Below are 24,377 nucleotides of genomic sequence, written 5' to 3'. Positions count from 1 at the left end.
TCTTGCTGCTGGAGCTGCGCTAGCGGTTAGCAAGCCTAGCGCAACCGGAGCACGCGTTTTGCCCGGAGAAGGTTAACCTCCCCTAAGGCTCGCTGCGTGGCATCCCGGGCGTCAGCCGCTCCGTGGTCACGCCTGACTTCCATGTGTACGTACACAGCTATTGCCTGTGCGTGTGGATGCGTTTCCAACTCGCTTGATCCGCACGAGATCCTTTTCTCAATTTAACCTTTAAAAATAACTGGAGCAAGTTATATGTTGATGTTTATTAATGTAGCTTTAAGTGCTTAGAACACTGTCTTGTCTTCATTATAGCCTGGAACAATTGCTTCAAGCCCAATGACAAGCAGAAAGGTGGTTCTAACACTGAAGATGGATAAAGTTAAAGAAAAGCGAGCAGATTTTCCCCCTAAATTGCGAGCTGGAAACTGGCACTGCTTCCTCCCCTTATCTCTCTGCTTGTCTGTGTTCAAGGTAAGTAAAATCCCTGGAGAAGGAGAAGACCAGTTTTAAATAGGTTCTCCACTCTTCTTGTCTGCTGTTAACTTAGCATTTATCAGTGATTCAGTGTGGCATAGCAACTTGGACCTTCTCCACCCTGACAGCTGGGCTATAAAACAAAAAAGAGATTTCTAAAAGGCCAAGGTTAGATGTTATCAACCCCTCATCTATTTGGCCTTCTCCGGATACACATCTTTCCAATCTTTAGTACCCTTTTATTTATTCATCAAGATGCGTTGCTGCCTTTTAGCTGGGTCCAGAGAAATTAACCCAAGTGACAGTTTACATTTTAGGTTGAAACTAGTGCCAGAATTTCCCAGGCACCTCTCTACAGACTAAAGTTTGATACGAAGCTCCTCAGATTTCCTTCTAGGAAGTCTCTAGCCTCTTGATGATCAGATTTTAACATCTGATCTTTCCTTTGTGTGAGAACAAATGGTCCAGAAAACAAGTTTGCTAAATGAAGTTGCTATTTGCAACACTTAAAGAGAAAAATCCTTCCAAAATTAACATTGAAAAAAGTGCACTGTGCTGATATTTTGGTGAAAGACCCATGGCTGGTATAAACTGTAAACAGAGACAGGTCATGTTCATTCACACCTTTAGTGATTCTGGCTGGTTTTGCTTAAGTCCAAGTTTAATTCTTGTGAGTCTTTGTTACTGAAGTGTGGAACTAATTTTTACAGGTACAATGTTCACCATAAATAGTCCTCAGCAGAAAAACATCTTATATTTCATGTCTGAATGACAGCTATTTCCTTCACCAGCCCATGTGTCTTTCTGTGATCTTTCACCATGAGGGTATCATGCAGGAAAGTGATTTATAAGTGCTCCCACTCCTCTTTCTTTCAGCTCCTGTTGCCATTCCAGCTTCGAAGAACATAATGCAGCAAAGCATTCAGTAAAACCAGAGCCTGAAGGAAATATCAGGTGTTAACATCCAATAAAATGCTAACACGCCTGAATGAACTAGAATTGCGAGGTACCTCTTACATGGCCCGAGCAAGAACTGACCTAATGCAGCATTTTTATGATGGTGGCAGGTAAGTAGTAATTATAGACCCTGGACTCCATCATGAACTGACTTGTCAAGTTAACTTACTGTCTGAAGTACCTACAATTACATTGTGAGGGCTTTCTAACTCCTTGTATAACTGAATGCAGTTGCTCCTGAAGAAACATAGCAACTAAATCTGAGGTGCTGAAAGAAATACTGCACTAGAAATTATGCTGGAGGGAACATTTTATATGCTTTGGGGTAAATTAATGACTGGCTTTGGTTTTTTTAGGGAAAAAAAAAACTTTGTACACAAATACATACTTTAAAATATATTTTCCTTCAAACACCAACCATTTTAACAACAGTGTAAATCAGATTTTACAGACCACATATTTCAAGTATGAAGTTCATTAAATGTGTGAAATTCTAGATTAGCTGCTGGGTGTGACCAGTGCCACAGTAATGAATCGTAAACTGTGCTTAGGATATAATATCAGATGCCCTCATCCTGGCAGTGATATTAAGGGGGTAGCACTACTTTTTCAAAATAGTCATTAACCTTTTGTTATTATCATTAGTTAGTTTAGCCGTCACATGATACGGCTAATGACTGCATTAGTGTTTCCATCCCAAACCTACTGTACAGTTATCTAACTGGATTAGTCCATTGTTGTTATAATTAATAAACCAACTCCTGTCCTAGAGTAACTGAAACTAATGCCATCTATTTATACGTGAAATTTAGCTAGTGCTCTGACAGCAGGTGAAACTCTGTCTTTAGATATGAGAATATCACCCTTTGCTATGAATCACTTCTGCATTGCATGAAAAAATCACTTTATATAGTGAGAGCAATGTGACTTTGATTCGATGGGTGTAGGAAATTGTGCACCAGTGCAGCTGTGTATTCTAGTTGAGCCTGGAGTTGATAGGTGAAGTTACCTGAGTCCTGAGGTTCCTTGAGCATGGTGGGCTTCATAGCCGCCGTCTTGGTCTAGGATTCCCAAATAAAGTCCTGCCTGAGTTAGTCCACCAAGAATGCTTTGCCTTTTCAGAAGCTTTGCAAACACCCATCCCACTGCTGCACGAGACCTAGTCCCCAGCCCTGCTGGAGGGGATGCTTGCTGCCCTGTGGGGCTTTGGAGGAAGGTCCAGGCTGGGAACTGTGAGGCATCTGGTGCACGCTCGTGTGCACCTCAGGGGGGTCTGAACCCAGTCTCCCTGAAATCAACAGCAAGGGAAAAGTGTTTGTTTTCCCTGCAATCGGAAGGACCTCTGAATTCCTGCCTTCATTCTCTGCGGTAACTCTGTGGGAAGGGCCAGCTGAGGTGTATAGCTGGGTGAACTGATGAATTAGTAGTGGGAAATTCCCAGGTAGCAGCTCGAAGCTAAAAATCCAGTGTTATGAAGTTTAAGAATTGTGCAGGCACAGCTGTTGTTGGGGATCTGTTCTCAAAATGCAGCCTGGTGATCGCAGTTACAGTGACTTAAGCACTGAAAGAAACCGGTAAATAGTAAAACGCAGTTTACTTGCCTTCCCTGCATAGAGAAGCACCTCTCCAACTCCCAAACATGGCTCATGTTCCTCCTAATTATTCCAGCAAGCAATTGCTCTCTTTGCCTCTCTCTTTCTCTGAGCCTTAACTTAAAAACATAGAAAGCAAAACAAAGCAACAACAACAACAGCAACAAAAAAACTATGGTTTTGTAATCTTCAAGACAAGATATCTTCGGCAAGAAACCAGCATTTTACTTCATGGCCACATCCAGGGTTGTTGTTGTTGTTTAATTAGCCTGGCTTTAAAAAAAAAAAAAAAAATTATAGTTCAATTTTCTCCTACATGCTTGTTTGCAAAGAGACTTGGAGCCGTTAACCTAATCATTGATAGTAGTTTGTAAGGCAGTGCCAATCTGGAGGGCTTAAGTGTTCCCTGAAAGCAATGTTTGATGTTTAGATAAAAACGTAAATCATGGAGTATAAACATCCCTCTTCATACACGTTTGCTGAATCCGAATGCACTAAGTGAATTTCAGATTTGGAATAGATCTAGTGCCATTTACATCCAGTAAATGAATTTATTCCTTTTATTTCTAAGCTGTCGCGTCTGAATCCTGCTGCAAAGTTCACAATCCGCTTGTACCTTCCAGAAACGTTGCTTTTCCTGGCTGACTCGCCCCTCATCCTGCCACGAGCAGAAACTTCCCTGAAGTGGCTGCTTTCAAGCGCTGTGCAACATGCTCCCAGGATCTTCTGAAGGTGATGGGATTGTCTCTTCACCCGTTTCATTCACCACAGCTCTTTCTTTGGCTTTGCTTGTCTCTAGATTTTCAGCTTCAGCTGAATGATTTGGTTTATCTTCAGCCCAGGTGTATGTGGCTGGTGGTTAATGCAGAATCTGTTTCTGTGCCCCCGCGAGATGAATCTCCAGGAGTGTTACAGCACTTAACGCATTATAGGAAATCTCTTGTGCAGGCCAAAAAAGGCCTTCTGGGGAGAAGATTGCCCCCTTCTATCCATCTGATGGGCAGCTTGACTCCTTTTCAGGGTCTTGTGCGCATGAATCCCCGCGCTCCTACAATTCGGGCCTGGCAGTGCTGTCGCTTCAGTTCTCAGCTGCAAAAAAAGAAGAGGTCTGGTTTTCCAGGAGGCTGCAGTCCAGAATCGCTCTTTCTCCTGCTGCAGGTGCAGAGCTGATGCTTCTTTCACCAATAACCTGACATGAAGGTGTTGGGCATCTCCACATACAAGTGCTTCTGAGCAGCCTTGTGACTGCTTTGCAAATGTGCTTCACTGGCTGGAGTCTTAAATGTTTCTAGGAGACAGACAGAGGTAGTAGGTAAAATGGAAAATTGTAGCCTAGGATGGTGGTATATCAGGCCAACTGAAATAATTATATCCTCCCGGTCCCATAATACGACACTAATTCAAGAGCTGCCTGACTAAAGACAGCGAGAACGGGGCCCTATTGTTCTACGAGTGAGTTGAAAGTCGTCTATTTTTTCCTTTACAGGAAGTTTTTGAGGGGAGGAGGAGAGAAAGAATGTTCTTTACACTTTCTTCAATACCTTTTTTTATTGGTGGTTTTGTTTTCTGCAACTGCCTTTGTTGAAAAAAAGAAATCATTCTTCACTTATAAAAATTATTTTTAATTTTCAAAAAAAAACCCTTTTGCTTAAAAGCCAGCTCTCCTTTTTTAAAAAAAAAAAAAAGAAAAAAGGCTTTAATGCAAAAAATAGCCCTTCAGTTTATTGGGTTTTATTGAAAAAACAGAAAATTTCAACCAATTTTCATTTTAGATGAAAAGCTATTTCTCATTTGGAAAAAATGTTCTGATGGGAAAAATTCAAGCGGCTCTAGTTCCAATCTTTCTCTGAGAGCTGTATGTGGGTGGATTCCCCAAGCCACGTGGAGCTCATTACAAGATCAGACACTCCGTTTGTAACTTAATTAAGTGACTGAATACATTATTCAGACAAGTGCATTGTCAGAAGTAAGCTTAAGTTAGTAACATGTTTTCTGTAGTCATAATGCTCTAGGACTGTTATGAAAAAGGAGGGAGATGCCAGTTTGCATTACTTAAGCAGGCCAAGCTGCAGATGTCGGGTTATTTGGTCCTCATTTGGCTCCATTTGGGAGTCCAGGTTAGCTGCAGTGAAGACACACCCGGAGTGTATAAATCTGGCATTTAGGCACAGCTCCGCTTAATGCCTTAAACATGTTAAGGTTGTTCTCGGGAGCGCATTGTATGTGATGGCAGGTTCGGGGAGAGCTGTATTTACTTTGGAAGGGTGATGAGCTTTTGTCAAAAATACTTATTGTTGCTGTGAGCCTGAAATACCTTTGCAAGTGGAAAATAGAGATGTCTCCATGAAGTCTATTATGATAAACCCTGGGCAGTTGCCCCAGTGGCCGGAGAGCACATCCTCAGGAAGCCTTGATGTCTTATCTCCTGGAGAACATAAGAGAAAAAAAAAGGGGGAAAAAAAAGAAAAAAACCCTCCATTTTGGTTTTATTACAAATGTCCTGGCCAGGGAGACTTTGCTTGTGAGTGCCGTCTGCGGTGGGCTGCACGGTGGCCCCAGCCTGCGGCAGGCTGATGCCCCAGCCCCACTCTCTGCACCCTCGGTGCAGGCAGCGAGCGCGTCTCATCGCTTGGTCTCCTGCAGCGCGCTTGGCCGGGGGCTGTTGCGGTGACAGCATCGCTCCTCAAAGCTACTCCCTTGGCCGGGGCCCGGGCTGGGGCTGGGAGCCGCGCTCTCTCCTCGGTGTCCCGAAAGGCCTGCTCTGCTCTCGGGGAATCCCGAGGAGAGCCCTGTGCACGGGGGGAGATGGGGCTGGTTTCGGGGGGTAGGGATGTGGTCCAGAATGTGCCCCTCAAAGGCAGAGGAAGTGTCCTCCTAACGAGGGAATAAATAGCTATAAATATTAGCTATAAATAGCTCCTTACCTCCAAAAATAAAATCCCTTAGTGATACCAAAATAAGAAAGCAAAGGAAAGTCGGAGGTATTTGGCCTTCCTTTGAAAAGGAAGCTAAAAATAACTATATATATATAAAAATCTCTCGTTTCTAGGGAAAGTCTCTGCCCCCGCATCCAGCTTGTACAGTTATATAAGACTTGAACTATATCCCCCTTCTCCTCCATGGCCACTCGCAAAGCTCTGGGAGCAGCAGCCAGATGGAGAAAGGTTCCATCAGGAAAGTTTAACTCAGCCGCGAAGCTGCAGCCAATGGAGGACACGATTCTCTCGCTGAACTCTCCAAAAGCCTTGGAAATCTTACAGTTGTGTCATATGCTGGTTTGGGGAATGCTAGCAGTACCGAGGCTGCCGCCAGCCCTCTTTCACTTTTTTTTTTTTTTCTCTTCACTTTGCACTGAGTTTAATTTGGGTAGCAGGATTCAGCATTTTTAAGTTGGAAAAAACTTGGTGGAAGAAGATATTTTAGGAAAACCCTGTCATGTGAACTAGCGGGAGCCGATCAAACTGAGCTATTAAAAGAAAGACATTGTATTTTTAAACGGTCCAGACTAGGGAAGCCAACCTGTGTGCCATAACCGCTGAGCTGTGACTGCTCCCCCGATTATAGCTCAGCGTGGGAGGAGGCGAAGCTTTCCGTCGGGGTAGCCCATTCTCCGCTCGCTCTGGGATACCCTTTGGCAGACCGTGGTGCCCACAGACCCCCCCAGCTGCTCTCTTCTCCCCCCCCTGCACCCAGCTGCCCCTCCAGCTCGCCCCTTCCTTAATTGTTTGCTCTCGGCTCTGCTTTAACGTTAACCCTCCCTCCTTCCTCTCCTCTGGTGTTCCCAGTGCAGCTGTTGCAAGCGATGCTGGGGTGATGAGTCTGGTGCCATGACAAGGGGCTGGGGGGGACGGAGGTCAGGCAAAAATCATAGTTCTGCACTTCTCTCCGAGCAAACCAGTTATCTACAGTTCCCCTTAATATTTTGCAATAGAGATCAGGTCACTCCAACTTTACTTTAAAGCAGCAGCCGATGCTAATAGGGGGTCCGGTCCTGAGCTGGCTTGCAGAGCGTGCCCCGGGGGCTGTGGGCTGTGACAGGCGTGCAGCCTGGCCTGTGTGGGGAGGCAGCGAGGGCCGCGTGCCCCTGCCCTGGGGCTCGTGGAGGAGCAGCGCCGGTGCTCGTGCAGGTCCCCTCTCACACACATCCCGACTTCAGAGCGGTCAGGTCAGAGGGCTGCTAAAATACAGAGTATCGAGATATGAACCCAGGTTCGAGGCATAGGGTTTTTTTGCTGTTTTGAGCCCACCACAGTCAGTCCTTGGGGCTCAGGGGGTGGTTGTGCAGAGCCTGGCATGGAGTAACCAAGAGAGAACCACTGCAAAGGGGTCGAAAGCAAAGCTTGCTAAGAGCCGTACTGCTCCAAGAGCGAAAGGCATCAACGTTCCCTAACGGCACAGGGGGTTGAACGGGGATGGAAAGAGGAGGCTTCTCAGGGGGTTTGCAACCCCCCAGGTAGCTCATATCCCAGCGCGGGGTGGTGATTAGTTAAGACGCGGTGCTGGGGTGGCCAGGAGCTGCTCTCCAGCAGGGCAGCTTCCAGCGGGGGCTTGTGCATCTTAGTTAATTGAACTTAGACGCGCGCCGTCAGCGTGCAGTCCCCGAGGAGCAGGTCCCGGACACTTTGAGGGTTCAGGGGAAGTGCATTACATAACAGGCCTGTGGAGCTGGGGAAGGTATTTCCGCCTCAGCATGTCCAAAAATGACAGAGGCTAGGAAAGTGAGGTGTGCTGAGTTTCCCTGGCCTGCCTGCAGTTGCTAGCCTGCAAGACAACAAACTAGAGAAGCAGAAAGTTTGATTGTGATACCTCCTTCGAGTCGATTTTGGGACTCAGAGAGTGAAAAATGGAAATGTCGTGCGGGTGCCAGCCAGCCCTCCATGCAGCTCCAGGCCAAGTCCATCTGCAAAGTGACTCACTCCCGGTTGCTACCCGAGGCTCTGACCCCGACAGCCATCCCTATTTAAAATGTAAATGTCGAAGATTGGTCGGATTATACACAAACGCGGAGGAACTGCAGAGCTGTCAAGGTCCCAGATGAAGCATTTTATATATCTGAACTCTTGATCCCCTCTGGAAAAAATATATGCAAGTGCAGTTGCATGTAGCCACTGCATCCAGGAAAGAATCAGGAGGCAGATGCCTGTTAACATTAACAGTGAAAACTATACGTTGTAAGACAGCACACACTTCACAATATCTTTGACTTTATTTTCCTGTTTTCTTTTGCTTTATTTTCCTGTTTATACATAGTACGTGTAAACACACAAGGGTTGTCTTGGTTTCAGAGGCTTCCTTGGCTATTTCATTCTTGCTAAGCTCCACGTGTATCAGTGGAAAGCCATGGGGTTGCTCCTCTCGCTTTCTAAATGGATCTAAAAATAGTAACAGAGAGAGGTTTGTGAAATGCCACTAAACAAATTAAGTGATTTTTTTTTCGTCTTCTGGGTAGAGAATTGAACCAGTGGTAACTAGAAGCCAAAGCCTGTGCCAATAACAAGATGGGTATTAATAGGGTGCTGGCAAATATAAAGACATAAATATAAGCTTGGGACTCGAGTTTTCTGAATGATTTATTCAAAGGTAAAAGCAGCAGCAGTCGGAGCTTGTCTCTGCTGGGAAGAAGGAAAACTTCTGCACAGAAGCCCTGTTGCCTTGAAAGGTTTTGCAGTGCCTGCAAGTTTTGTTTAAAAAGCACACACTGGGATTTTAACATCATCCATATTTCTTTCTTTCTCGCTCTCTAACTTTCTGCTCAACAATTAAGTGCTTGTGCTGCAGACTGAGAAAGCCGCAGAGCTGCCTTGGCCCGGAGCTGGGAGACGTCATGGATTCCTGAGTGTGAAGTTTGCAGGAAAGCCCTCAGTTTGGGAGATGGAGGCGATCCAGGGGTTTCCATGGCACTGGGATAAACAGGAGGAAACAGTGAGGGAATCCCGTTATTTTACAGCATTCAAAGACTATAAACACTCGGAGCAGGGAAGGAAGTGGCCTTTCCCTCTCTAGTAACCCTCATCTCAGAGCAGAGAACTGACTTCACTTCAGGAACAAGCTCAGCCCAGTTCGGATCCCTCTTTGCACCTCCAAACGCGTACGGAGGAGGCGAGCAAGAGGGGTTCCCTCTGTCCGGGCAGCACTGGTTGAACATGGTTTAAAGAAGATTTTTTTTTTCCTTTCTCCTACTATTGATTTTTTTTTTTAATTCCTGATGCAGAGAGAAACTGCCTGCAGGCTGGTACACTACCACCACATCATGAGGTCTATGGATCAAGGTAGGGTCTCGCTCCTCCTGTGCTGTGTGTTTGTGTGCTGTGCCTGTGCCCTGCTGCGTGCCTTCCCCGTTTCGGTGGGGTCCGCGCAGCTCGCTCCTCTGCCCGGGCGGTTTATTCTGCTGGTTTTTACGCTCGCTCGCAGGCGGCTGCGCTTGGTGGGCAGGGAGGCTGCGTGGCGAGAAGGTCCCTCGGGGAAGGGACTGGACTGGGTTTGGGTTTGGTCTGAAGCGCTCTGCGAAGGCGATACAAATCTGTCTGGAGAAACCTCCTTTAAACTCCAGCCAGAGGGACTCTCCTCTTCCAAGCCCTCACCCGAGGAGTCCCGCTCGCTCACCTCCCGGCCGCTTAACCCTTCCCCTCCCTGCCCTGCCCCGGGCGGCATTTCAGGGCGCTACCGGCGCCTCTCCCGGGCCCGGCGGAGGCGGCGGCAGGACAGCCCTGCTGCGGCGGCCCCGCTGCCGGCGAGGCGATCCGGGCTGCCGGCGGGGCGAGCGCGGCTCCGCGGCCGCCCGCCCCGTCGGGGCCGGCGCGGGGAGCCCCGGGCGGGCCGGGCGGGGGGGGGCGCGGGGTGCTGCGGGGCCGCCCCCCCCCGCCCCGCGGCCGCCCCGGTGGAGGCAAGAGTTAAGCGCGGCGAGAGGAGGAGTCTGCCCCGCTGTCAGCGCCCCGTGCGCCGCGGCCGGGCCGCTCGGCTCCGCGCTGGGCCCCGCGGCTTTGCGCCGTCCCTCCGCCGCCGGTCCCCCCCCGCCCCCGCCCCCGCAGCCGGGGGCCGGCGGCAGAGCGCTCGCTCTCGGCCCCGCCGCTGCCGGGCGCGGTGCGGGGGCGGCGGAGGCCGGGCGCTGCCGGAGCGCGGCAGCGGCGCAGGCACCCCCCGTGCTCGCCCCGGGGGAGGGCGCGGCGCCGGGAGCGGCCCGGCGCGGGGACGCGGCGCTGAAATGCCGGCGCGGAGCCCGGGGAAGGGCAGGGCCGGGCGGGGGCGTCTCGCCGGGCGGCGGGGGCTGCGGGGCGGCGCGGGGCCGGGCGGAGGATGCTCGGCGCTCGGCTCCCCGCAGCCCGGTCTTGCAGAGCACCCGCGGGGCGGGCAGCCCCCCGGCAGCGGCGGCTGCTGCCCGGGCGGTGCAGCCCCCCCAGGCCGGGTGCTCGGCGCTGCACCCGCGCGCGGGGGCGGGGGGCGCGGGTGAGTTTCTGTTCTCCCACGGCGGCGAGCTGCTGGTCCGAGGAGCCGCTTGGCGAGGGGCCGGGGGGGAGGCGGGGAAGGGAAGCGCTTTTCCCTCGCCTCGCTCCGTGTCAGGTTCCGCCCGCCCCTCTGCCGGCAGCGTGCGTCGCTCCGCACCCGCGCAGGGAGCTGCCCGCGCTGGCGGCGGCGCTCGGCGCGGTGACTCACCGCGGCCGCGCACAGGCTCGGCGCCGCCGCTGCTCCCGGTGTGACACGGGGGATCAGAGGGCTTCGTTTGAAGGGCTCCTCACAGCGGCTGTTTATTTTCTTTTGCCTTAGCAGCTCTCACAGCACCTGCCAAAACACACTCGTTAACACATGCACCCGAAGGGGCTCATCCAAGAAGTTATAAAAGCCAGGGGAAAGACTGACGGGCTTTACCACCCTGGGATCAGGCCCAGCGCCCTGTCCCGGTGATCCCTGGCTTTCTCAGGCATAGGCCCCTCTCTCCGAGTACTGCAGCTGCTCTTAGTCACTCTCATAACACCCCGTGAAAGTTATTTTGCTGCAGAGAAAGCAGGAAAGGAAGCAGATGAGAGGCCGCTTGCTCTGCCCCGTGTTGGCAAGGCCACGTTCTCACCTGCTTTGTAGCGGTACCGTATCAAAGCACGGGGCAGCTCGCTGATGGCAGCTACCACCTTCCCTTCCGTCATTACGCAGCTCCGCTCTCCCCAAGGGTCCGCATTCCACGGGAGATCCCTTCCCTCGGGCCCCGAGCCCTGCAGTCACAGACTGAAATGAAAAGCAGTGATTTTTTCCCAGATCAAATATTTGAGGCCGGAGTAGTCAGACGAGCGGTGCAGGCAGTTGCACAGCCCAGCCCAGAGACACCCCTGGGCCCCGGCGTGCGGTTTCCCCAAGGTAAAATGCTTGCTTCTGCCGGTGGAGTAGTGGTGCAGCCCAACACTGATTTGCCTTCGTGTCCCAATTCTGCTCCCCACCGTTCCACAAAGAAAGAGCTGCATTAGGCTGCTATGGGTTAACAGCACAAGGCACTTTTGGGATCAGCATCTGGCTTTGGGAGGGTTTCGATACCCACAACAAAGTACAGTAGTCTCATAAATGTAGGGTGTGTAAAAGATACTGTGTTAATAACTCTGGGGCCAAGCTCCCAGTTACACATAGAGCAGGCTCAGAGTGGGAAACGAAGGCTGCTTGGCCTAAGCCTGTTAGAAAAAAGACGCTTCAGTGTCCTTGCTCCCTCGAGCTGTGATTCTGCAAGTGTCAGCGAGACACTAGCCATAGTAGGGAGATTTATCAGGTGAGTGTGAGCCACTGTGCCATCTTGTTGGCCCATATCTGTTGCTGCTCTGCCACTCGAGCTAGCCCTTTGCTAGTCGTCTGCGTGCGCTGCGAGACACAGTCACACCACCTAACAACCAGTGAATCACTCTCAGCGTCTTTCTTATAGCACAGAAATCACATTCACAGATGGGACACTGACATAATTGGAGCTCTCTTTTATAACATTCCAATAGATATTCTAACTGCAATGTTTCATCATTCGTTTTTTGAAATAGCCAAGGATAATAATATCCTAGAACTTCTTTTCCACTATTGGCTTAATCTATTTTTTTAACTATGATATGTGCATTCCTTTGGTTTGCACAGCAGACTTCAGAGCTGCATAGGAACATGGAGATATGAGCGATTTTTCCATTGTCCTTTCTTGCCAAACCACTTTGAATCTGAAATTGGGGGGTAATATCTCTGACTCAACCTGACCCCAAAATTGAACGGTAGTGTGTGCGCGTGGGTGTCCCTTAGAGGACGTACCAGAGCAATATTTCTCTCCTCTCTTTTTTTCTCTCTTAGCGCTCCCCATGCTCCAGACCGAGCAACTAGTCACTCACAGTCTGAGCTCATTTTAAAGAGCTTGGATTAAGTCCATGTGCAAGTTTTAGTTGCCTGTTAAATTTCTAATGCCTGCCACATACACCAGTAGAACACTTAGATTTTGAGACAGTATTGACTAGTACTTTCTCTGTTTTTTTTAGCTGCTAAATGGAAGTTTTTAATTTTAAATACATTTTTCTCTACCTCTTTTAAACAGAAAAGGTTTAATGTAAGGGTATTACAGTATCACAAAAAGCAGTGTAAATTACGTGTCATCTGGTCAACTTAATGATTAGCAGAGTCAATGTATTTCTGAGATGATTTTCTGAAACTTCCTTCGGTTTGGAACATCCTGTGATCACTTGCATTTGTGAAGTTACTGGTATGGGGAATGCAATAAGATGGTATAAGTAAAAGCTGAATAATAGTGAAGGGCAGGTTTAAAGGGCAGTAAGTTTAAACACTGAGAAATATGCTAAGCACTTCTTAAATCATGGTTTGTATCGTGCAAGAAACTGCTCTTCCTTAGCTTTGTTTTCAGCCTCCTAGTCCCTAGTACCTGGGTAGTGCAGCATTCACATACTTTTAAAGTTTATTAAAGCGAAGCCCTGCCAAAGTCAAGCAGTGATCCAACTATGTGGAAAAGGCCTCCTTCCATTCTCCAGTTCCCTGAAATGGCAGCGCAGTGTATTTCCAGTTATGCTCTGCACAGAGGCTGCTGCAAGTATACGTGGCTGCAGTTTTCGTTAAAGCTGCCAAGGACAGATTTTGCTTAAGATCTTGAAACACCTTTCTGGCTCATGAAAACAGCTTTACAGAAAAATAGGAGTTAATTCTGACTCCCAGCTCTCTAACATGGGTATTAGGAACCTGAGCAGGGTCGTGGCCAGAGGCTGGGGGTTGTGACCGTGTTGGCCTTTTGATGGGGGTAGAAGGAGAAGGGACCTTGAAATGAAGGGTCCCTGTAGAAAGGAAGGGTTTCTGGTGTGAAGATGACTGAGATTTAGGGAAACCAGATAGTATTTCCTGTCTTTAGGCACCGTATTCTAGCATTTCGCTCCAGCCCTAATGGAAAATAAGCACTAGGAAGTGTTTGTCACATTGTTTGGGTTTTTCCTTTGATTTGGCGTGGCTGCGTGCTTTTTCTGAGTGCATGTGTTGAACTGCAGAGTCCACAGACTATTCAAGTCTAGTAGTTTTCCTGCTTTTTCTTCATTGCTAATTATTAACAACAGACTGTGGGCAGTATTTGTGAGTTCTGTAGCTATAACAGCTAAAACTTAGACAATTTATAATGCTTTATTTTCATTGTTGGCCAGAGAGCATGTTTTGGGCCTCACCTAAAATACGCTCAACCCTTGGAGGTGTTCAAAGCTACAGCTGTCACTCAGTCTGAATTCTCCAGCTGCTCAAACCTAGTAATGGTTTCATGCATCTCTAACGTTTAGGCCAGATCTGTATTTTGTGGATTTGGACTACTTCTGCTCAAAATAACACATTGGTATGTTCCAGCACAGCCCACAGAGTATATAGCATTGTAACTCACACCTCCGTGCACTTGAAGCCTGTGGAAACTGTTACTTCTATACGATACACCATCGTGGTCATGTGGGACCACTGTCCTTATGTGCCCTGGTCCATGGGTTGCAGAAGGGAGCAGGGGGAATCGGCTTGACCGCACGCCTGTCCGATACTGCCCTGGACATCTGTGAAGTTGTCCTTTGGGCAAAGCAGTTGAATTCTACAAGCTGAGCTAATCCATACATTTGTCCAACACGTCTTTCATTGCCGTCTTGTCACCCTAATTCCTCGCCAGTGTGAGAATTTATGATGACCTGAAATAGCAGTGGAACTATTTGAAAGTACATGGTCATCTTGGAAAGCGAAAGGTATTTTCCGTTTGTGGAGCGTTACTAATTCTAGGAGTAGCTAAGGATACGTTTGAAACTTCACATTCTTACTAGATTTGCAGGCCAGTTAGGAAATGAAGGATAAAGCATAGGGTAAAGATTTACCAGAAACTGGGGTCATTTCCCCAGGCTCTCCTGCCAGTCACCCATATCTCACTTAAAAAAGGCCTATGTTATTGTTCATGTCTTTCCTTTTTGTGGCTAGTATAAATTATGCTATCCAATCGTGCTCCTTGTGTTGTTAGTTGGAAGGATGACAGTACTCTTTAGTGCTAAGCCAAAATCAGCAAGTATATTTAGTTTTTCTAATGAATTTTAAGTAGAAAGGCAAATGATAAAAGGCTAGCTCTCCAACAAACAGTAAGCATAATTTCAAAATGGATATATAAATATGTCAATTTAATATATTTCTCCATTAAATTTAAACAATTCAGAATGAATCGGGCAGGGCAACACGTGCTCCCCCAGGCGTCCGCAGCCAGCAGCGCCCCAGATGCGTCCCCGGGGTGCCGGCAGGACTCAGCCCCGCGCGCAGCACGTCTGCCGGGGCGGCCCCGCTGCTGCGGCCGGTAGCCAGGACCGCTAATCGCGGGCAGCGCAGGCCTCCCCCTCCGCGCCGGCGGCAGGAGAGCCCCGCCGCCAGCCCTAGCGGAGCGTCGACGGAGCTGCTGCGAGCCAGCGCCTTGTGCAGCACTGAGAATGGCTGCAGCAGATGAGGTCGACTTCAGCTGTGGTCTCCAGCCCGACCGCAGCGAGCGCTGGCTCCTTTCCAGCGCAGGCTTCAGCAGCCTCCGCACCAGTGAGGAGGCCGCAGCGGGCCGGAGGAAGCATCGCGTTGCTCGTGAGCACACAAGCAGGCTGCTCACGCCTCTTACACGCGCGTGCACGCGTGCGCACCAGGCTGCGTGCTCACAGTGTGCAAACCCAGTAAACTGCTGCTCCTGGCTGTTTTGGCAGTATGTGCAGGAGAAAGCTCAAGTAGCACCCAAGGAAGCTATTGTGTTACTATGTTTATTATGTATTAATGAGAAAAAATAGTGTCCTTTTAGTCTCTGCTGAGTGAAAATGAGGCATCAGTTGCAGCGAAATTGCTCATTAAGCTAGGGGCTATGAGGACAGAGTAATGGTTCTTCCGTCTCTGTTTAAAGTACCCTCAGCACTGAATGTACAGGGAGCACATATGAGTAGGGTTCCTGGTATTCCCAGGTAACCATCTCTTTATGTAAATATCTCAGTGAAAAATCTAGCAAATCAGGTCTGCAGGGTCACCTGCCCTTTCTGAAAGTCTCGCTTCCCTAAACCTTGGCATTTTCCACCAAAGTACTAGTGTCGTCAAGGCCTAATTCCAGTTTGATTATCCCCCCCGCGACCGCATGCCGCTGCGAAAGCAGTGCCCTTGCAGTCATGCTGCCTTTCCGTCCCGCCCGCCAGCGCCGTGCAGTGTTTCTGCTCCCCAACAGGTGCCTCTAACGCATCCCGGGAGCTGCTCCGGGTGAAGGGGCCACGCGGGCAGGAGCTGCTGAGGTCCTTCAGAAGCTCCGTGGAGAAGCCGATTTGAAAGCGTAGGAAAAGTCTGAGTTCTCGCGTCCTAAACTGGCAGAGGATAGAGGAACAGGATGTGCCGAGAAGTCTGCACGCGGTGTCGTTACTTGTGTGGCAATATTAATGCTAAGAGTGACAGGGTATTAGCCAAAACATAGAGATCCCGGTTCATGTGTGCTATAATCGAGGCTTTCTGTGACCTGGGACAAGTAACTTAGGTCAGATTGGTAGAGTATGTACCTCATGCTGCCGTGCTAACAGGCTTAGCAAATCAAAAGTAAACAGCAAAATATGTCTTTAATGATCTTGGTCCCTCTGCCTTTGCCTCCTTGCCCTGTCTACAGACTAAGAGCGTTTTTCAGACTCAGTCCTGGTTAAAGGGGACCACATAAACAGGTAAGTGAGGGAACACAGTCTTCTGACCACAGATGCTCTGAACACACAAATTTAGGACCGCCGGTACCCACGAGCGGAGTCAGTGCTGTCAGCAGCAGCCGTCGGAGGGAGGAGGCCGTGCGGCAGCGAGCAGCGCCCTGCGCAGTGCTCGGGGCGGCGGCGATGAATAGGGCCAATGTGGCGGAGGTGGCCGGGGAGCCGGGGCAGCTGGCAGCGCCGGCGCTGTGGTCGGTAGGGAACGCGGTGAGGGCCGTGGCAGGCCCCGTCTCTGAAATGCTGTTTGTGAGCGAGGCAGGGAAAGAACAGCGGCCTTGTGCGCGATGGCGTGCGCGCTTCGGCGGGCGGCCCAGCTAGCAGAGGCTGGCCCGCGACTGCAGCAGACGCGTCCAGAAAACTGCCGGCCGGTGCCTCAGCAGCAGCCTGGAAGGAGAGGCAGGAGCATGTGGCGGGGGACGCACGAAGCCCGGAGAAGGCAAGGGAAGAGCCTGGAGCTGCCGGAGACCCTGGAAACCACATCAGCGAGGGGCCCGGTCGCTGGGGAGCAGAGCCCGCACGCAGGCCTGGGACAGCAGCGGCAGCCGGGGGGCAGAGAGCACCTCGCTGAAGGGGGTTGCTGGAGGCTGCCCTCGCCGCTGCCACCCCCGGCGCCGTGTAAGGCCCCTTCGTGCCGCCGGTGCTCCGCCGCGGCGAGCTCCGCAGGGGCGGCCGGCGGGAGCAGCCGGGGCCGGGGCCGGGGCCGGGGCCGGGGCCGGGGCCGGGGCCGGGGCCGGGGCCGGGGCCGGGGCCGGGGCCGGGGCCGGTGCGGGCAGGGCAGGGCTCCTCCTCCGCGGGGGCGGCCCCGGGCGGCAGGTGGCTGCTCGGGAGCAGGAAGCCGCCGCGGCTGCTCTCGCCGATCGCCCTCGCGTGCCGCCGCCGGGGCTCGCCGCCCGCCCCCGCCGCCCCCAGCCACCGGGGCAGTTCTCGCCCCCCTTTTTTTGTTTGTTTGTTTGGTTTTGTTTTCCCTTTTCCCTCCTACATCCCTCCGCACTTGCACTTGGAAGGATACCGACAGGTTTTCTCGCGGCTGTTGCGCCTCGGGCGCCTCTCGGCAGCAGGCCAGCCCCGGGACGAGCCGCCCGCCCCGCCGGTGCCCGGCAGCAGCTGGCCCAGATGAGCGCCGCTGCCCAGGCTCCGGAGCCGGACCCGCAGGAGGGGGGGCCCGGCCCCGGCCCCGGCCCCAGCTCCGGCCCCGGCCCCGGCCCCGGCCCCGGCGCGGCGCGGGCGGGCAGCCCCCAGGAGGAGTTCGACTTCTCCATCCTCTTCGACTACGACTACCTGAAGCCGATTGAAGGTTGGTGGGGAGCCCGGCCGCAGGCGCTGCCTGCCGCGGCGGGCCGGGCCGGGCCGGGCCGGGCCGGGCCCCTCGCCGCTTCTCCGGCCGCGCCGTGCGATGCCGGCGGCTCCCCGCGGTCCGCTCGGGGCCGCGCGGGTGCTGGGCGGCTGCCAGCAGCGGCGTGGTCTGCGCGGCGGCCCCGGCGGCCGGGACGTTCCTCTGCCCCGCGGGCGGCTCCGTCTTCGCGCGGGGCGTCGGAGCGCGGCGGCGAGGGGCGCGCGGCAGCGCTGGCGGGGCCGCTCCGCGCGTGGGGCCGCTCCCGGGAGAGGCTCTGCTGGAAGCGCGGCCGAGCTGCCCCCGACCCTGACCCGTCCTGCCTGGACCGCAAGGGACTGAGCGGGTCCAGCTGGGGTCCAGGCACCATGCGCTTAAACTTTAAAAAAAAAAAAGAGCTAGTCAATTCGCAGACCTTCCTGCGCCTGCCTGTGTGGGGGATACTGAAAGCGTTGCAGCAAGTGTTCCCTGACTCTTTAAATTGTTGTTCTATCCATGAATGATGCTAAAAAGCGATGCTTCCTGTCCCGCGAAACGCAGGTGTGTGTAAACTAGACGGAGCCAAAGGAGATGGGACCCAGCGGCAAGGATTGCTGGGGTGCTGTTTCTGAAATACGCTCGGCGTGATCCAGCGCGGTTGAGAGATGGCGTTTCTTTAGGGCATTTGAAGAGAGAGATGTTGCGCTCCCAGGGGCAGGGCAGGAGAAGGAGCCCTGTTAGGCCTGAATTGTGGTATCGTTACTAAAACAGAGTTATTACTGAGTTTTACTCTCATGTTTACTTGTTTAAGTACAAAATATACATCAGCTTCAGGATGGTTAATTCATCAAATCTGCAAAGCTGCGTTTTCTTTCAAGGTTTAATGCAGATCAAAACTTGCTAATAATAAGTCAATGACAGGGAGAGGTCGGTGATTTTAATGAAAATGCGTTAAATCTCAGTGAAAGCTTCAGATGCTGCTTTTGTTCGTGGCTTTATAGTAGAGACGACTGCTGTGAAGCCTTAAGTGGGAAGTTCCACAAAGTATAATAGTACGTAGGTGGGGGGTAGAAAGTTAAATCTTCTCAACGGCACAAATGCAGAGCAGTGCATGCTTGTAGTAGAGGTAACTTCCTTCTTAAGCTTGCTTTCGCCCCATTTGAATGACTGGAAACCATAATTAGTAGTAATTTTATTCATTCCAAAGATGGAAATCATTAGCATAAAAAAAGATCACAGCCCTATATCCTAGCATTGTAATCTGGAGAACATTCTCGCTCGCTTTGAAAAGACACCAGCTAGAGTCTGTAAGCAATCCAGTATACATCCGTGACCTTTAATGTACAAAAGATTAAAGCGTGTTTACCCGAGAACAGAAAATGCTCAAATCTTGAGAAAGAGCTTTATGCACATGCTGTGGTAAAACGAGGCTGGTTGTCGAGGTGAGAGTCTGGTCTCATGTGAGCTGCAGTGGGCAACACGAGGCCTTTTCGGTGGAGGATTCAGAATGGGACCGAAACCACGGGAGTGTCTGGGGAGCCCAGAGCTTGACTCCAGTTCCTACGTGCAAAGCCTGGCTGAAAGAGGCTCTGGTTTCCTCAGTCTAGGCTGCTCCACCCACCATTCACAACCAGTCCTATAATAACAAATCTCTGTAAACATGCTAAAAGTGATTTTTATTTTATTTTTTAAGAAAAAACATAAATTTCAGGCTCTAGGAATGAATGGGGAGGAAAATTGATCTTCGATAAAAATGATTTTCAAAAGGCTTTGATTTGGCAGTATCAATTTAAGCTCGCGTTTTAAAAGTAGGATCTATATCACAACTTGTTGCCATGGAAATGCCAAAAATATCCTTACTGAAAGCAGTTGGCACTCACTAGTGCTTATGTGTGCCTGAGACAACAGGAACATGGACTGCTATAAAAGCAACAGGGGAAAAAAGGGTAAATAAAAATCCTACAGTCAATATTATTAATATTAGATATTCCTCTTTTAGCCAGCCATTTCCATAAGCAGGAGCATTGTACAAAGTGCCATTTTCCATGTGCTTTTTACTTTAAACTTTGCTTGCCAGACTTTTATTAGCTATCTTCTTCTCAGCATTTTCAATCTAGAAACATCTGCTTTTAGCAGGCTGGACTTAGAGATGTGTCCAGGTGAAGAGTTGTCTGGAGTTTCTCAGAGCAGGTATCCCGGACTGTTAGGCTGAGTCTGAGATTGCGCTTAGTCAAAGGAGATACTTTCTGCGCTTTTAAAAAATGTTTTAGATTCATTCCCTTGAAAGATACACGTGGAGATATTGGTGGTGGTATCCCAAGTTTTATCTTATTTCAAACTTGAAAGGTGCTGAATATCTTTTTTTCTCTCAAAGGAGAAGATTGACAGAAAATAGTTACACGTGATGAACTTGCCAGTCAGGTTACAACTTCTCTGGTTTCAAACCCTATATATAGGGAGAGATTTTTTTTGTCTTGTCCCTTCTTTTTTCCCTAATACAATGCTATTAAAAGGAGGAAAAAAACTACTAGCAGCTCGATCCTGGCAATTGGCTCAGTAACACAGGACACAGTGTTCATCAGCAGCCCTACAGTAAAGAAACAAATATGCACATGTAACAGAGAATACCAGATTTCGCTCAGGAAACCAACTTTCACTTTAAGCTTCCAAGCAGCTAGTGTAAATAAGAGAATAGAGAGCTTTTGAAAAAGGCAAAAAAAAATCTGGACTGGCCCCTTGAAATTGCCAGAAGCTACTTAATTTTAAAATTTTGGGCTTTTTCCTTCTGCAAATAAGCAGCTCCGTTGAAATCGGAGGAGTCGCACCGCAGCGAGCGGCTGCGAGGTCACCACTGCACATCTCCCGCTGCGCTCCCTTGGCGCCGCTGTCCTGCGGGGAGCTGTTTCTTAGGGGATGGTTTGTATAAACCCATCGTGGAAGGCGGTTGCTCTGGTGATCTGTTATTCCCCGATTTCCTGCTTATTGGCGAGGTCGCATTTGGCTGACACGGAAGCTTTGAAGTTCCTGCCCTGCTTCAAAGCTGGGCAGGGCGGGTGGTCGCCAAGCTGCACGTGCCCACACTGGGGTCCGGGGCGGCAGGGCGGGTGGTCGCCAAGCTGCACGTGCCCACACTGGGGCCCGGGGCGGCAGGGCGGGTGGTCGCCAAGCTGCACGTGCCCACACTGGGGTCCGGGGCGGCAGGGCGGGTGGTCGCCAAGCTGCGCGTGCCCACACTGGGGCCCGGGGCGGCAGGGCGGGTGGTCGCCAAGCTGCACGTGCCGGCGCTGGGGCCCGGGGCGGCAGGGCGGGTGGTCGCCAAGCTGCACGTGCCCACACTGGGGTCCGGGGCGGCAGGGCGGGTGGTCGCCAAGCTGCGTGTGCCCTCGCTGGGGCCCGGGGCGGCAGGGCGGGTGGTCGCCAAGCTGCACGTGCCCACACTGGGGCCCGGGGCGGCAGGGCGGGTGGTCGCCAAGCTGCACGTGCCGGCGCTGGGGTCCGGGGCGGCAGGCTGGGGAAGCCTCTCGAGGCGAGCGGCTGCAGTGGGTTTTCCTCTCGCCGCCTTTCAGAGGCGTGTGGAAAGGAGGTTTTTGTCCAATCAAGAGTCTTTTAAAGGCTTCAAAGCTTGACTTTATGTTTTCCCCCTGTGTCTGCACTCTCGTTCCTGGTCAGCTCCAACGCGGGCGCCGGGAGCCGTGGCCTGGCCTCCGGCCGGGGCGTTTGGGAGCGCGTCCCTCGGAGCCGCCTCGCGGGTCGGGTGTGGGGCGGCAGCACCAAGAGCTCCGCCCCCTTCCCCGTTGTGCGGGGAGGAGTCGGGAAGCGGCAGGGAACCTGGGACCAAGGGGGAAGAAGCGGCCCGGAGCTCCCGCGCGACCCTGCGGCGGGCTGGGGGGACGGCAGTAGCCGCGGGGCAGGAGCTCGGGGCGCTGGCAGGCTTGGCTGAGGCTGGCCAGGACTGCGAGGGTTCGCCCGTGCCGCTGGATGTGCCCCTCTTCCTCTGTTTAACCCCCTCTCCGACCAGGGGCTGCTGGCTCCGAGGATGGTCCAACGCCGGCGCCGGAGGGGCTGGGCGGCTGCAGCCGGCGCTCTGCGAGGCCGGTTCGGCGGCGGGCCCCAAAGCGGTAGCGAGGAAGGTCCTTCGCGGGACCCCTCTCAGGCGGTACCCGGGGGTGCGGTGAGCAGGAGCAGAGGAATCCACGAAGGTGGCGGGAAGAAGCGCCGGGCGGTGCCTGCGCGAGGCTCCCGAAACCAAAGGCCGAGCTTGTACCGGTCCTTGTACCGGGAGAGCGGTTTCCTTGGGGAAAGCAGGACTCACCGCTTCACCTCAGCTTGCTTCAGGGGGCAGCGGGCTGTGAGGTCGCAGCCTCGGGAGGCGATCGCATCGCCGCTGAAGCCGTGCGGGGTTGGGACTTGGGCGGGGGATGTCCCCAAAACCCGGCCCTCGGCCCCGCCGCAGCGCTGCGGGTGAGTCCGGGAGCAGCAGCGCCTCGGAGTCAGCGGGAGCCGGAGCGGCCGGGCGCATGGGGGAGCATCGCCAGCCTCCCGCTCCATCGCCTCCGCTCAGCACGCTTCCCCGGCGCTCCTGAAGCACGCTGAGGTTTCTCCTCCAGAGCCCTGCCCTGCTGCCTGCTCCATCGATAGCTTGCCTCGGTGGGGGAAACGAAGCAGTTTTGCTCCACAAAAGGCTGTGGGTGTTGTCTGGTTGGCAAAGGGTGTCCGCCTCGTTCCTTCGGTGTTACGGCGGGTGAGCAATGCCGGCGTGCGTGGCCCGTACCACGCTCTGGAGCGCCTCGTGAAGGAGCCTGCTTGGAGGCAGGGCCGCGCTGCGGCTTGCTGTCGTGCGTAAGCACTGTTACGCATGCCTGCGACATGAATCCTGGAGGGCGAATCGCAAGGATGAAAGTTCTTGTTTAAACACAGAATATTTCAGTGAAAAGTAAAGAAAATTTAAAGTAAAGCTCAATTTATTACTGGCAAAAAGTGGGGTGTGTTTGTTTATTTGCAGGGCCTTAGGAGTTGCACTTGTCCATACAGGTATGTCTGTCTGCCAGCTGATGGCATTGATGGTACGGTTAGACATGTACGGCGGGGGCAGATGTTACTGTAGATGAGGGGAATGGGGAACTGAAACGGTGGTCCATTCCTTGATGTGAAATCGTCCGGCGTGGAGAGCTTTTCTGCGATTACTGAGGCACTGCACAAATTCCTGTCTCGCGCCTTGATGTCATGCCCTGCTGTTTGGTGCGCGCTTGGCTGTCTTGCATCACTTTAAGTCAGAGTAATTTTTCTGGAAGCAATGGGGATGGTGTTTGGTGTGACTGTGCAGGGCTGCGTTGCTCTGCTCAGCCCTAGGGAGGGAGGCGTTCTCGTTAGAGTGAATCATAGCATCAGTGTCCACGCTTGATGCCTCAGAGGTTGAGTGATGTGAGTGGCAGTCTGCTTCCGTGAATGCCAAAGCTCTGATATCAGCGATGCTAAAACATCGACATTCAGTTACTCTCGTTGCTGTTTTCCCTATCCCTAAAACAGCTCTGTGCTGGGATTAAAAGCCAGAGGGAACCTTAAGAGGTCTGCAAGCTGGACTCTTCCCGCCCCCCGTGATGCCGTCACGTAGCAGTTCTGTGTGCTGGTTTGTTTGGTGGTCCGGTTGGTATTTTTCACTAAACACTATGGCTCAGCAATTCCTGCCAAATTTGAATAGTTTTCTCCAGGTCGTACAAAGTATTCAGAACAAAAAGTAGTAGTGGTAGCCGTCCAAACTACGGCTTCTTCTTTGTTTCTGCAGTCTTGAAGATGAGTTAATCCCTAATGCAGCTAATGAGTTCTTCACTTGGAAAATGTCACCATTTTTGACGGGGAAAACAGGCTCAGCATCAAAGCATAAAGATGGCTTTGAACTTTTTCATATGCTCACTACAAAGTCATCAGTGGAGGATTTTACTTTCACATGAAGAAGAATTTAAACCTGAAAACTAACAGAATACCCCTGAAATGAAATCACAGTCTTTCTGTGTGTAAAAGTTTCACTACAACCTTTCGCTACTTTTGCAAAACATACAGTCAGCTCCTACCAGGTTTTATGTGTAATGTTATTTGTTCATGAGAATTGCTGTCTCATGTAGTGTAGGAGTTGGAGAAAACGCTGGAAGAGTTATTTGAATATTTAAGTAAAACACTCTTTGCCTCTGACACATACTGATCTTTGCCTGAGAGTGAGCAGACAGTGCAAGTTGATCTCAAACTGTGGAGCCGTTTCAAATATTTTCTGCCAAATGCATTGAAATCTTTAAAAACATAAAAATCCTGATTGTATTTTGTATGCTTTTGCATAATGACAAGTATTGTTCAGCCCCCAGGCGAGGGAAACCACAATGGCATGGCAGCTGACGTGTTGTACCTTGAGGCGTCTGTCCCAGGCCACTTGGCATGACTCTGTCGTCCGCCACCACTGGCATTAAGACCCTGATGGGTGGTGGGACGAGATCAGGACTGGGCTCAGGAACGCCAAGGGGAGTTGCTGTTGCCTAGGAAAAGAGCTGTGTGCTGCAATCTGGGGACAGTTTGCAAAACTGAGAATCTCTGGAAATGGAGGGGATTTTTTTGCCCCAGGAGAGAGTGGCGGACTGAATACTTACTAGTTATTCTGAGTGTTATAATCCCTCTTTGGCTACAGTATTCCTTGAGCTGGAATTGGAAAGTGATTGCCTGTAAGCTTAGAGCTGGATCCCTTCTCTCTCTCTTCCTTTTCTAACAAATATTTGCAATTGTGTTTTCTGATCATCTGGTGCTTCCTTATGTGGATTTTGTTGACATGATATGGAGCCAAACAAATCATCACACAGAACT

At 51.5% G+C, this 24,377-nt stretch overlaps 1 protein-coding gene and 1 long non-coding RNA gene across 7 annotated transcripts in view; both read left to right on the top strand.

Annotated features, from left to right (window-relative positions):
* The first annotated feature begins 169 nt into the window (after nt 1–169).
* LOC135330121 (uncharacterized) lies at nt 170–5,755 on the top strand. The gene is made up of 3 exons (XR_010391917.1): nt 170–471; nt 1,351–1,541; nt 3,647–5,755. It is a non-coding gene; the product is annotated as an uncharacterized LOC135330121 (long non-coding RNA).
* A 3,140-nt stretch (nt 5,756–8,895) lies between these two features.
* The window catches only part of NFATC2 (nuclear factor of activated T cells 2), a 100,749-nt gene continuing 85,267 nt past the window's right edge, over nt 8,896–24,377 (top strand). For 3 of the 6 annotated variants that reach the window (XM_064521522.1, XM_064521521.1, XM_064521523.1), the window contains exon 1: nt 17,122–17,519. In XM_064521522.1, coding sequence (XP_064377592.1) covers nt 17,339–17,519 — 181 coding nt within the window. In that variant the 5' untranslated portion in view covers nt 17,122–17,338. Of the gene's footprint in view, nt 9,293–17,121; nt 17,520–24,377 lie in introns of those variants that run through there. The other 3 variants (XM_026099636.2, XM_026099634.2, XM_064521525.1) reach the window with 2 other exon arrangements.

This window comes from Dromaius novaehollandiae, chromosome 16, assembly GCF_036370855.1.
Source record: "Dromaius novaehollandiae isolate bDroNov1 chromosome 16, bDroNov1.hap1, whole genome shotgun sequence".
NCBI classification, from domain to species: Eukaryota; Metazoa; Chordata; class Aves; order Casuariiformes; family Dromaiidae; genus Dromaius; species Dromaius novaehollandiae.
This window is presented reverse-complemented; position numbering and strand designations above follow the sequence as displayed.